Source organism: Achroia grisella, unplaced genomic scaffold, assembly GCF_030625045.1.
Source record: "Achroia grisella isolate CSIRO2021 unplaced genomic scaffold, CSIRO_AGI_Agris_v1 utg18504, whole genome shotgun sequence".
NCBI lineage: Eukaryota > Metazoa > Arthropoda > Insecta > Lepidoptera > Pyralidae > Achroia > Achroia grisella.
The window spans coordinates 205,879-218,987 of record NW_026712688.1 but is presented as its reverse complement, the minus strand read 5'-3'; the positions used below and the strand labels follow the sequence as shown (position 1 = coordinate 218,987).

Below are 13,109 nucleotides of genomic sequence, written 5' to 3'. Positions count from 1 at the left end.
ATGTATTTACATGTTAAAATCTAGTTAATTTTGGTGGAATGCATATTTTTATACACAATTTACAAAGCAATCAAAGCAAATCAGTACTTTGTAAAATGATTGAACAAACGTGAAATTGTTTTTTTTATTTTATTGTAATTCTTACGATTTCTCCTGGTTTGAATAATATGTTCTAATAATATATGTTTATTTCTGTATGTTTATTTCATTATTGTTAGATGTTTTATGACATCATAATTTATACATTGAGCTTAAAACTGAGCATAACTTTATGCTATGCTCATTTTTAAGCAGTGAGCACGTCGGTCGTGGATAGTGAGTGTGGGTGATGACAGTGAATGTGGGTGATGACAATGAGTGTGGGTGGTGAACTGGTGACAGTGAGTGTGGGTGGTGACAGTGAGCGTGGGTGGTGACAGTGAGTGTGGGTGATGACAGTGAGTGTCAGTGGTGACAGTCAGTGTTGTTGGATGGTGAGTCAGTTGGAATGATTGCGTGCAGGATGTGGCGGCTGTAGCGCGGGGTTGGCGACAGCTATGATGCTGTCACCGCGGGCCGCAACCACTTGAGGCCGAGATTCTTCTGCCTCCTTAACAATAATACATCCATCTTATTATAAGTATATCAATATTTAATACTAGTTGTGTATTTATATGTCCTGGCCGTTAGGCCAGTTAAAGCGTTAGGTTTACTAGCCCGGCCTACAGGCAGAAGATAGTGAGTCAAATTTGACTGACCTAAAAAACTTTTTGTTTTTGACAATCAAAACAAACATTATCTGATAATTTCTCCATTGAAGAAAAACGACAAGGGTACGGTAGGCTCGCCCACTGCCAGGCCAGTTTTAAATATATCGACCGAAGTGAGGGCATCTCAAATGTTTCGTTCACAACGTTGATATTTGCTAAGGTTACCTAATAGATTTATGTTATTTATTGCTTAATTCCTCTACCATTAGCATGTGTGAGACAACAAATAATAAATCAATCAATCGGAATCCGAAGCACCGTTATAACTGTTACCACCAAGCGTTACGACTATTTGGCGACCAATACCAAACTGCGAATCTCAATATTAGGCTTTCAAGTTACATCTGAGCTCTGTTTGCTTGATAATGGCTCGTCCAGAGACGAAGCACAATAACGGTAAAATTAAATAGTGGTAAAAAAATTAATATCATCACTTACAGGTGGCGGCGTGCTGGTGCTGGAGTATGAGCACCTGGAATCAGCGTCATCACTCTCCGCTTTGACTCCCCACCAACTGCAAATTATTAATCATCTATTAAATCCTGAGCCAATCATAATATAGACTCTAGCAGCTCCAGCTCTAGTCTTTGCATAATTATTTAATTTTTATAATATAGAGGCGATCTAGCTTGTAACACAGGTTATGGTAAGTGATCATCGCCGCCCGTGAGCACTCGCAACACGAGGGGAATTGCAAGTGCGTTGTCTGCCTTTTAAGAAGGAATAAGCTCTTTTCGTGGAGGTTTCTAAATCGTATTAATTTAGAAGGTAATTCGCCCAGAACCCCAGAAAAATTTAAGATGATTTGCTGGCATTTTAAGAAGTAAGAGTTATATCAATTTTTGATTTTGTATACTGAACAATGATATACGATATATTCTTCTTAGTATAACAATATTCTTTATTTCATTTACTTGAATTACGCAGTTTAGGATATACAGAGGAACTACACATTGCTATCTACTGGAGTACCCCTGGCTTATTGAATGTAGAATTAAATTTGTTATTTTTCTGGCGCAAAAACATTCCTAAAATACAATTTTTAAATAATATCCATTCAATTAAAGTTAATGTATACCAATTATTGATTTACACCTTAGACCTCTAGATGTACTTGTAAAAGTTAATGAAATAATGTACAAATATACAGAATTACTGTTATATTATATTATGTAGATACCTATGGTTGGAGTTGCTCCTGGCTGCATCAGGACTTGCCCGAACTCCATTGCCTTCCTCGCCTTCCTAAATGAATATTTGTTAGTCAGTAGGTGGAAGTTAAAATTTTCAAACAGGATTTAAATTGTATTGATTCATATTAGTTATCTTTACAATTATGGTTTCTATTATTAAAGTTTTATGTAAATCTGAATTGTGGAAAGTACTAGTCAATTGGTTTCTATTATATTATGGTTAACGTTTAGTTTCTAATAGTTAGGTTGGTAAATAAATAGTTAATTTATTAAGCAAATTTAAATATTTAATGTAATAGTTAGTATAAAATGTTAACAAATAACTTTATATTATCTTAAATATTCAATAAGAAGCTAATAATTAGTTATCAGATGAAAATGGTGAAAGTGCTGAGGAAACATGCAATATAATACATGTAAAAATAATAAATAATAGTTTCCTACTTACCAGTGCAACTGAAATAATATAACACCATGTACCTTAACAACATTACACTACAACAGAATTAATAACTGCAAAGAAACTTGAACAAGCATTTGATTAGTTGGTCATGCATATTTTCAAATAAAAATGTAAATAATTGAAGAGTAAATAAATGTGTGCATACTACAAAACCTTGACCCGTAATATTAATAGATACTCAACTAATATTCTGTTAGATATTATTTGAGAGACATGGAGTATCTAAAGGCAGTATTCTAGGTCCCATACAATTTAGATTAACTTTAGAAAACATATTCTTATGATAATCTGATTTGAATTTGTTTCTTCTTAAAGTCGTATTAGAATATCATAGGAATTGGTATAGACCAATTCCAATTTGATATTGTAAGGGATACTATGATATTGGAACGACATGGACTAAATGATACATTTTGAAATGGTTTCTATTTTAGTTGAGTTTTCATTCCCAATTCTTCATAATGTTACATTAGACGTTGTCAGTGTTAGTATTGATGTTTCGATAATAAAATACAGAAGACCTAATAAGAAAAAATATTAGTCCTTATCTGCCATATTAATCATATCAGCAATTATATAAATGCTGTTGTTAATGTGATCCTAGCAATTGTGATCAACAAGGCCAAAGTTAAACTTTGAAGATCTTTTAGTTCTTATTGGAATCGATTGAATATGATATCACATCTTTATTATTAAGCTAGATCGCTAAAATATAATAGGAGCCTCTATTCCTCTATTGAGGAAAGACCTGCGATCAGCAATAAGATTCTTCAGATATAATAACGATTAATACTGCATATTACAATTAGTCTAGAAAGTTCTAACTGTTAGATTGGATTTGATTTCTATGTGTTAAATATGATACTTTAGAAGATGTTAAGTATATTAGGCTGGATGCAAGGTCTACGTGTTAATCTAGACAGTGAGGTCTACGTGAGTGGTTGGCGCGACCTGCCGCGGCCGTTTGCTCGGCGTCTCCTCATCATCACGGTCCTCGCATATAGCTGAAGGTGGTAGCCTGGAAACAAATATAACAAAATATGCAATTTCTATATATTAAAAAACTTTAGAAGTTTTTAGTTTTTGGAATGACTCCCTGACGAGATTTTCTTGAGAGACTACAGAATGGGGTTTTAAGAAGGGTATATTAAGGTTGCTTAAGGGTCGGCAACTTGGTCGTGATACCCTTGGTGTTTCAGACGTATATAGGTTACGGTAACCATTTTCTATCAGATAGGCTGTGTGCTTGTTTACCACCTACGTAGTATAAAAAAACTAATCAGGTATATACATATTATCAGGTATATATATAATATAATATATACATAATTCACTGATTATCCGTCGTGAAGGACTAAATATATAACGTTTTATTGAGCAACTGATGAAGCTATTAGGAATGTTAGTTATGATAACTTTAATGCAATTATATGTCATATAAAAGTATGTGAATTAAATTATTACATTTAATTACGCTACTTAATGACTTGTATTACAACTAATACATTACAGAATCTATAACGATGTTTTTTCTGTATGTATATCCTCATTTTCATATTATATAATAACTTCATTCTTATACTGGAATAAAATACTTTCCTAATCAACTTGGTTAGTTGAATAGGCATTTTTTGAACCAAGAAGCCTGAAAATTAATTGAAGCTGTTTCAAAGAAAAAATATTTAAAAAAAAACATGATCTTATGTGTAATTATGATATTTCTAATTTTATACTCTTAAGTTAGTTATACAATAAATTATCTGGATGATTAGCGGTCATCCATCGAGCGTCATTTCAAAAACTTTTTGCCACGCACAACCACATTATGGAATCACCTTCCGGCAATGGTATTTACGAACCGATGCAGTATTCTTATTCCTCCGAAAAGAGCCAGTAATGTATTTGCAATTCCCCTGGTATTGCGGGTGCTCATGGGTGGCGGTAATCACTTATCATCAGGTGAGCTGTTGTATCCCTTATGCTATAAAAAATAAACAATTACCCATGTTTAGAATAGTGTAGTCCAGCCCTACGTACGAGTTGCCTCGCGAGCGGGAACAACTCGTCGCGCCGCGTCAGCAGCGCTGGCACGCACCGACACATCTGCGCCGCCGCCTCATTCACCATCACCTGTATCATCATCATCATCATCGTCATATTCAATAGCACTTTCTTTCTTCTATATTATATTAGTACAGTTTATGGAATATCTACTAACAGACCAAATCCTTGATAACCAATAATGGCTAAAAAGAAATTCTTTATGATGTCAAGTACCATTTGGTTATGTAAAAAATATAATTAGTCTTTATTAATAGTTTTTTGTTAATTTGAAGCGTTAGCTTAAACAAATAAAATTTCCAGGACCTTCATTCAGATCATCAGTTATCCGTTCATAAAGATCAGCTTGTCAATTCTTTTAGTTTATTCCGATGTACATATATTTCGGCGTATTAAGTATAAAGATCAAAATGCATGAAGATTCTTACCTCATGTAGCGTTAACGGCTTCTCAGGTTTCCTTTTACAGTCAAACCTGCCATATATCGCTGCGTACTTCCTAATCTCCTCCATCCTCCGAGGATCTGACTCGGGCATCATCATAACTAGCTCCAAATCTTTGCACATCTTCTTCTTCGTGTTTTGTGGTTTTGGCTCCAACTGCGGTAAATGTTTACTCAACTTCTCCGCAGCTGCCGCCAACTTTTGCACATGAATATCTAGAAGTACTGGTGTTAATTGGACCGGTGACGTCACAGAGTTCGGGCTAGATCCAGCTGAAGCTGGAGGACAGGCACTTTGCGGTGAGAAGGATCTAGAAACTGTTGATGTGACAGGAGTAGCTGGCGCAGGGGAGGACGGTAGGACAATTTTGGTGAATGTGGTCGCTTGGTGCACTGGGCTCGCATTTGGCGCTGATGCGTTGGAACCGCAGCTGTTTTCTGGTGCTCCAGGCGATGGACTATACATCGGCCGGTTACTTTCCGGTGAAGCCACTGTACGCGGCAGGACGGAAGGAATTGTGGGGGGCATGTTCAGTAATCTTTGGTTGCATTGCATAAATGGGTTTTCAGTGGGACAAAGGTTAGGGACTATGGGTATTTGAAATAGGGCGGGATTCGTGACCCACTCCTGTAATGCTTTTTGGAGACGTCGCACGTGGAGGGGTTTGGAAGCCATGCCGACTAGTGCCATTATTTCTAGAAATTCCTCTTCTCCAGCATCACAAAGCTGTTGTACGTCATCACCACCTGAAATTATAATAATTATTTATTTATTTATTTACGTCACACTAAGTGAGCTTTACAGTTTCCCAATATGCCCACATAGGAAGATTGTATACATATACACATTTATAAAATACTACTTACTAATACATATACTAATTACACAAGAAAAAATAATAATAAAAATAATAATAATAATCTGATTTACTAATTATCACTTTATCTTTGAAAAAATGTTTAAGTGTGTAATAATATATAAATATAACTTTAATATTAAAGATAAATTCATGACTATTGGCTTTATAAATAATCTACTATATATTGTCTATAAATTGTATAAGCTGTTGATTACCTAAAATAAATAAAATAAAAAAATAAAATAAATCTTATTTTCCATATCTATCCATCAGGACATAATCTATCTCAGGACAATCAGCGTCATCTGGACCCAAGTTAAGCTTGCTAAAGCTTGTGTTATGAGTAGATAACAGACACAAATACATAAATATAACTTTTTTTTCGTAAATACATACATTTTATACATAGAAAACATACAGACCGATACAAACAATCATATTCATAAATACAAATGTTTGTACCCTGTGAGGAATCGTACTCGCGACCATTGGAAGTATAACGGTGTGCTAAACCACTAGACCACTAGAAAAAATATAACTAAAATTAAGTAGGTACAATTTTCTCAAAGCTAAAAAGTCTAATCCAATTTAACAACATTAATATGCAAAGTTGCTCGGGACGACGTCTTGTTATTGTCCCGTCATAAAAACGTGTGATTCAATAAAAAAAATTACGCTCAAGTCGATTTTAATTTAAGCAGAATATGCAAATTCCTTACGTGACCATTTTGCGAAAGGGCTACGAGAAAAAAAAAACAAAAGACAGGCGAGCCGACCAAACCCTTCCTTGGAGTAAGTAATTGGCGGGAATTCGGTAAGAAAAAAAAGGTATTAAAAAAGTAAATTTGCATCGTGATGTCTGTGATGTTTTTTAGCTTATGGAAATGAATTTTTTGGTCGGCGCGCCGCGATGAGAAAGTATTTTTTCTTAAGTTCCTATGAAATGATTTGTTGTTTAATTTTATACCTACATACATTGGACAAGTTTTCTAAATAACAATTCCCTTTAACTACACTTTTATTAAGTTTAAAACATTCCTGTGCCTAATCATTTGAAAATAGATAATTTTAAATTCCTGTTTAAGTACTTTTTTTTTTGGTTTTTTGTCACCAACAAGGTTTGCTCCAACACAGTTACATTATACATAATACATTACAATCTATTTATTTTACAAAGCGCAACTTTAATTACGACATTTATGTGATAAATTTGTGCTTACAATTACCAATTAACAAAACATAAAAAACAACTTAAAATTCTACCTAAAAAAACGTGTGATTGAACTAGAACTTATAATACTATTGTGATATCTGCGGAATTTGCAATAACTATTACTAAATATGTCAACAGATGAGTGACTCTTTGAATAAGTAAAATAGTAAAAATATATTGAAATAAGAATTTTAAATATTCGATGTAGGTACTTAATCATATAAAAAATTTTCATTTAAAACAAATAGGTCACAGAAATAAATCCGCTTTATATCCATGTTAACAACCCAGCAAAAAGATTAAAAAGATCAAATATCCTTGAGCTGGATGAAAGATTTCTAGCTAGCTGAAACATGGGGACCTTGTCAAAGGATAGAGATCCTCCCACGCCTACTACCAACAACTCACCTGCTTATAGTACCAGTACTGATTGCAGATACCTACCTACCAAAAAAAAAATATCCATGTTAGCTAAGTACTGTATTTTTTTTTTTATTCTTTATTGCAATTTAAAAGAGTGTACAAGAGGCGAGCTTAATGCCATATGGCATTCTCTACCAGCTAATCTTTGGGTAGAACTGGAAAAGAAACTATTCAAAAGTTTATAGGAAGTCCAGGCCATGATTGCATCTATTGTTTAGGAAATAGTCATGCAATTTATATAAGGAAATAAATCGTAATTAGGAACAGTTAAGTAATTAATGAAACAATATATTATCTACATATAATACAGCATGGAAGATTTATTATTTTTCATATCATAACTACTAGTTAATATATTAGATAATGGAAATACTAATATCGATATTAAAAAATATCTGTTCGTAGAAGGGTGAAAATTTTGTTTAATATGCAGTTTAATGCCAAATCATAAAACAAAGCAAATAAACATTTTTGTCCTAAAAATGAAAAAAACGTTTTTGGGGTGCATTATTCTTATCATTTAGGTAACAAAACTCCTCTAAAACGCCTTAGTTTTAGAGGAGTTTTGTTACAAACATACAGACAAGAATGTTATACATTAAAAGTAGAGATTTAAATATAACAAAAACTAAATGTATTGCAGATCAAACAAATAAAAGTCATACGACGTGACTGCGAATCTTAATGAAGAATGAATAATTTGATGAATGATATTGCTAACATCATCAGTATATATATAAAATAATGACTCAATCTATTATAACAATAATGATATTCAGATCAGGAAATTTTACTAGTTTTCCGCGTGTGATATGAAATCCTAATAAACTAATAGTAGATTCATATAATCTACAAAATGCATAACATGGTAAAAAAGTATGACACCTAAACAGATGTTCTGCTTAATAAAATTAAATTAAGTAATAGAAAATTCTTATTTTTATATGATTTACTATAGTTTTTTTTTTTATGAAACGGCCTCAGTGGTCTAACATATGTTTTTTTTCAAACGTCGCGGGATCGATTCCTCGCACGACACAAACATTTATATTCATGAGTATGATTACTTGTATTAGTACGAGTGTTTTCTATGTACATATTTGCCAAATAATGTACCTAAGTATTTGTATCAGTTGTCTAGTTTATCTATAATACAATCTCTGCTTAAGATGGTGCTGAGTGAATTGTCCTAAATATTATATTATATTAATATTATTACGTATTAAAAATATTAATTTAAATCTTTCTATTAATTGTTTAGTACCTACAACAGTTTGTTTGTTTGTTTGTAATACTTTATTGTACAATAATATTATAAATAAAAGGACACAATTGACTTAGAAAAAAAAAAAAAACATGCGTACAATGGCGGACTTATCCCAGAAGAGGGATTTCTTCCAGTCAACCTTTGAGTTACTGAGAGGAATTGAGCAGTGGTGGAAATAGGTACAATAAATAATACGCGTCACAATGACATATATAGAAAATACACAAAAATATATATATATATATATATATATATATATATATATATATATATATATATATATATATACATTCGACGACCTCGGTGGTCTAGCGGTCTAGTCTACCGCTTTACGACCGATGGTCGCGGGTTCGATTCCTCGCACGGCACAAATATTTGTATTCATGAGTATGATTGTTTGTATCGGTCTGGGTATTTTCTATGTATAATATGTATGTATTTACGAAAAAAAAAATATCTATGTATTTGTATCAGTTGTCTACGACCCATAACACAAGCTTTAGCTGGCTTAACTTGGGTCTAGATGGCGCTGTGTGAATTGTCCTGAGATTATTATTATTATACATATATACATACACATACATATACACATATACACAACAGAAAGGAAAAGAAAAATAATGTAAATAAGTGGAGCATTAAAAAAGCGCAGACTCAGAATGACTCCAGAGCTTAATAAGATGTCTCTTAAGAGAACTGATCGAAGGCGATAGTCTAATCTCTGTGAGGAAAAAGAATGTGAGATGTTCATGATTATATTTGACAGATATTGTAGAAAAAAAACATAAAAACAACATATAATAATCTCAGGACAATTCACACAGTGCCATCTAAACCCAAGTTAAGCTAGCTAAAGCTTGTGTTATGGGTACTAGATAACTGATACATATACATAGAATTTTTGTTTAAATACATGCATATTATACATAGAAAACACCCAGACCGATACAAACAATCATACTCATGAATACAAATGTTTGTGCCGTGCAAGGAATCGAACCCGCGACCATAGATCGTAAAGCGGTGTGCTCGACCGCTAGACCACCGAGGTCGTCCATATAAGATAACAAAGTAGGTTACCCATTTCGAGAAGCGTGTCGTAGTAGGCGAGCAGACTGGCCCTCTGCATTACTCTGTACAACTGTAGCTCAGCCTCGTTTGCCGGAGCTGACGTCACCACCACTGAAACAGAGCAATATTATTGCAATGATGGCGGGCTCATCCGTCATACTCGTGAACGGCTGCTTGTGGGGACTGGTCTGTTCTGGTTACGGCCACTGCTTTTGACAAAATTGCTTGTTACTCTATTCTTCTAGATATGTATTTAATAATTAATCTGTATTTTGTAAACATGTACAATTTCATTCGAAAAGAATAAGCGCTGAGTTTTGTTAGTTCTTAGCACGAATGCACTCCGAACTCACGGTTGATTTTGATATATATTATTATTAATATAAAAATGTAAATTTAAATTTTAAAATTATTTTCAGTATACCAAATGAACAATTTTCTTTCTTTTTCTTTTCTTTCATATATTATAAGAGTTTGTTTTACACATAACCGAAAAAAAATATTTTCACCAAAAAAAGGACCTATCTTTAGCTCCTTCGCATGAACAATCAAGAGTGTATAAAAAATTGAAAATGTGTCCAAGACATTCAAATTGAATTTACAGAATAACGAAAAAATTCCTTTATATTCACTGTAATATAGAATAAACCGAGTAGCTGATGAAGTCAATATTTAAATAATAATTAATAATGTCAGTGAAACAAATTAATATAATAAAAAAAACACTATTACTGAATTTGAAGTTTTAGAGCAACACACAAGTTTCTTGCTCATTCTTCTTATGATAAGTCTCCGTTTCGAATTAGTGGTAGAATAAAAAAATATGACTATTAAAAGTGCGTGTATTGAGTTTATTAAAATAAAGATTATTTCTAAATAAACATTTCTCGAAAGCCAGAAATTCGCGTGCCCCAAACGAATACGATGCATCCGCGATTGCGTGACGAGGATGGACAAAAAACAACCCTATTTAACAACCCCCGCTATTACCGAAAAGAATCGACCGTTACAGAACTATAAGAAATGAATAGATGAATAACGCTTTATGTAAAGGGGTTCCTTTGTATAAAAAAAGGGTAGGCCCGCCAATGCAGCGCCGCGCGGGAAAAATATTGATCCGACGTGCAGCTGACAGAAAAAATGTTACCACCCCAAAATGTGTAGTCTATGGGTTTTTGCGTAGAAAAAAAAAACAGGGTGGGATCTAGTCCCACCCCTGACGCAGGTAGAAAAACTATACATAGAAAAAAAAGTGTCAGAATAAATATATATAAAGTGAGAATGATTGCGGATATAATGTGTATAACAATAAATACGCTTGTATTTTATTTATTATATATATATTTTTGTATGAATACAACTTAGAACTATTATTATATATATATTTTTTTTTAATGATATTTTAGATACAAAACAGGTTCATTATTTTTTTATCATTAAAACAATATCTGCAAAATATACATTACTTAACTTTCTATAAATTCTAGTAATAATTTATCTGTTGAAAGTATGAATATGTAATTATTTTTACGTACAGATTATTTAACAATATTTTAATCATTTAATATTTAAACAGTAATAGATACAGGTACATTTCAAAGTAGTTTAATTATGGAACAGCAAGCAGAAGAGAAGAGAGGAGGACGAGTTATTTTTTATGTAATATATAATAATAATAATAAAAATAGTATAATTAATATTTTAAAATTGTACATATTTAATTAATAAAATTGTATAATATTTAATTCAATATGTCATATTTATATTCTAAAATTGTATAATAACATTTTTTAATCAACAATGTCTTGAGATTTCTTATAAATAATTTATCATTTTTATCTCTTTTAAAGAAAGTGGTAAGTGGTTATATATAATTATGGATGACACCAGAGAACCACTTGAATGTAGTGCTAACGTGGAGGATAAGAAGGAGCTGTTTCTGTGTCGTAAATTATATTTTTCACACCTTTCTTCGCGTGTTTTATAGAATTTATAAATGCAAGTCAAAGTAAGAATATTATGTTTTTGACTTACAGCTAAATATTTACTATTTCTTTTAAGACTGATATTTAATTTAATATTTTTCATTGCAGCTCCGCTCCTATTGGTCGTAGCGTAATGTTATATAGCTTAAAGCCTTCCTCGACAAATGGACTATCCAAGAAAAACAGATTTTTTCAATTCGAGCCAGTAGTTCCTGAGATTAGCGCGTTCAAACCAACAAACAAACTCTTCAGCTTTATAATATTATATATAAGTATTGATTAGATTATATATAAAATCCATAAATCATATTCTATTCTACATATGTCTCAAAAAGATTTATTTCTAAATGTTTTTTTTAATAGATATTTTTATTATTAAATAAAAAAAAAAGTAAATTTTCTGTATGAAATGTTGTAAGTGTTTTATATTACTTACAGAAAAAATCAAGAAAGGTGTGAGTGTATTAAAAAAAACTATCAAACAAAAAAACGTCATGAGAACTTATTCTTAATCAGTTTTTTAACTCGGTCTTACCCAACATTTGCTAATAAAAAAAAACATTCTCGCAGAGCTAGTGTCCAAAAAACAAATTTACATAATCTTTTTGTTCATAAAAAAAATAGCCGCAACCGTATGCAAATCTGGGTCTAGATACCGAAGGGGTGTATCGACCACCGGGTTGTGTTATTGTTTTTTTTTTAATTTCTGTTAAAAAAGTGGTCACGTATATATTTGCATACTGACACATAATGTGGTGTTTAATTTTATGCGTGTCTCACGGTACCATAGAGAATACGTTCTAGATTTTTTTATCGAAACTAACGTTGTTAATCTTGAGAAATAAAGTGATGATTATAAAGTTACCCCATTTCAATGTATCATATTAAACAGGTGAGACAGCTTTCCGAATGAGTGGTAGATTAAAAAAAGTGATGACTATTCAAAAGTGCTTCAATGTAAGTTTATTTGGATTATGTTATCTGTGATTTGGATATTTTTTTTTAATGAATTTCTGTTTTATTCTATTCTAGTTCACCAGTTATATAAAAAATGGAGCAAGAATTATGTGTAATGATTGAAAGTCTGTGAAAAGCAATTATCAAATCAAATAAAATATCTTTATTTTATTTGAATGTTTATCTTTAATGACGGCCTCTGTGGTCTAGCGGTATAAGACACCGCTCTTCTTCCGATAGTCGCGGGTTCGATTCCTCGCACGGTATAAACATTTGTATTCATGAGATTGATTGTTTGTGTCGGTCTGGGTGTTACCTATGTATAATATGTATGTTTTTACAAAAAAACAAGTATTTATATCAGTTGTCTAGTACCCACAACACAAGCTGCATACCGTGGAACTAGATGGCGCTGTGTTAATTGT

The 13,109-nt window shown here is 32.2% G+C and overlaps 1 protein-coding gene across 2 annotated transcripts in view; it reads right to left on the bottom strand.

The window, feature by feature from the left end:
• Positions 1-465: 465 nt before the first annotated feature.
• LOC131841611 (NGFI-A-binding protein homolog) overlaps positions 466-13,109 on the bottom strand; it is a 43,097-nt gene continuing 30,453 nt past the window's right edge. The window contains exons 2-8 of one of the 2 annotated variants that reach the window (XM_059189931.1): positions 9,752-9,853; positions 4,895-5,655; positions 4,408-4,535; positions 3,339-3,423; positions 1,930-1,994; positions 1,188-1,263; positions 466-589 (exon numbers count right to left, since the gene is read on the bottom strand). In XM_059189931.1, the coding sequence (XP_059045914.1) occupies positions 479-589; positions 1,188-1,263; positions 1,930-1,994; positions 3,339-3,423; positions 4,408-4,535; positions 4,895-5,655; positions 9,752-9,853 (1,328 nt within the window). In that variant the 3' untranslated portion in view covers positions 466-478. The remainder of the gene's footprint in view (positions 590-1,187; positions 1,264-1,929; positions 1,995-3,338; positions 3,424-4,407; positions 4,536-4,894; positions 5,656-9,751; positions 9,854-13,109) is intronic. The other variant, XM_059189933.1, reaches the window with a different exon arrangement.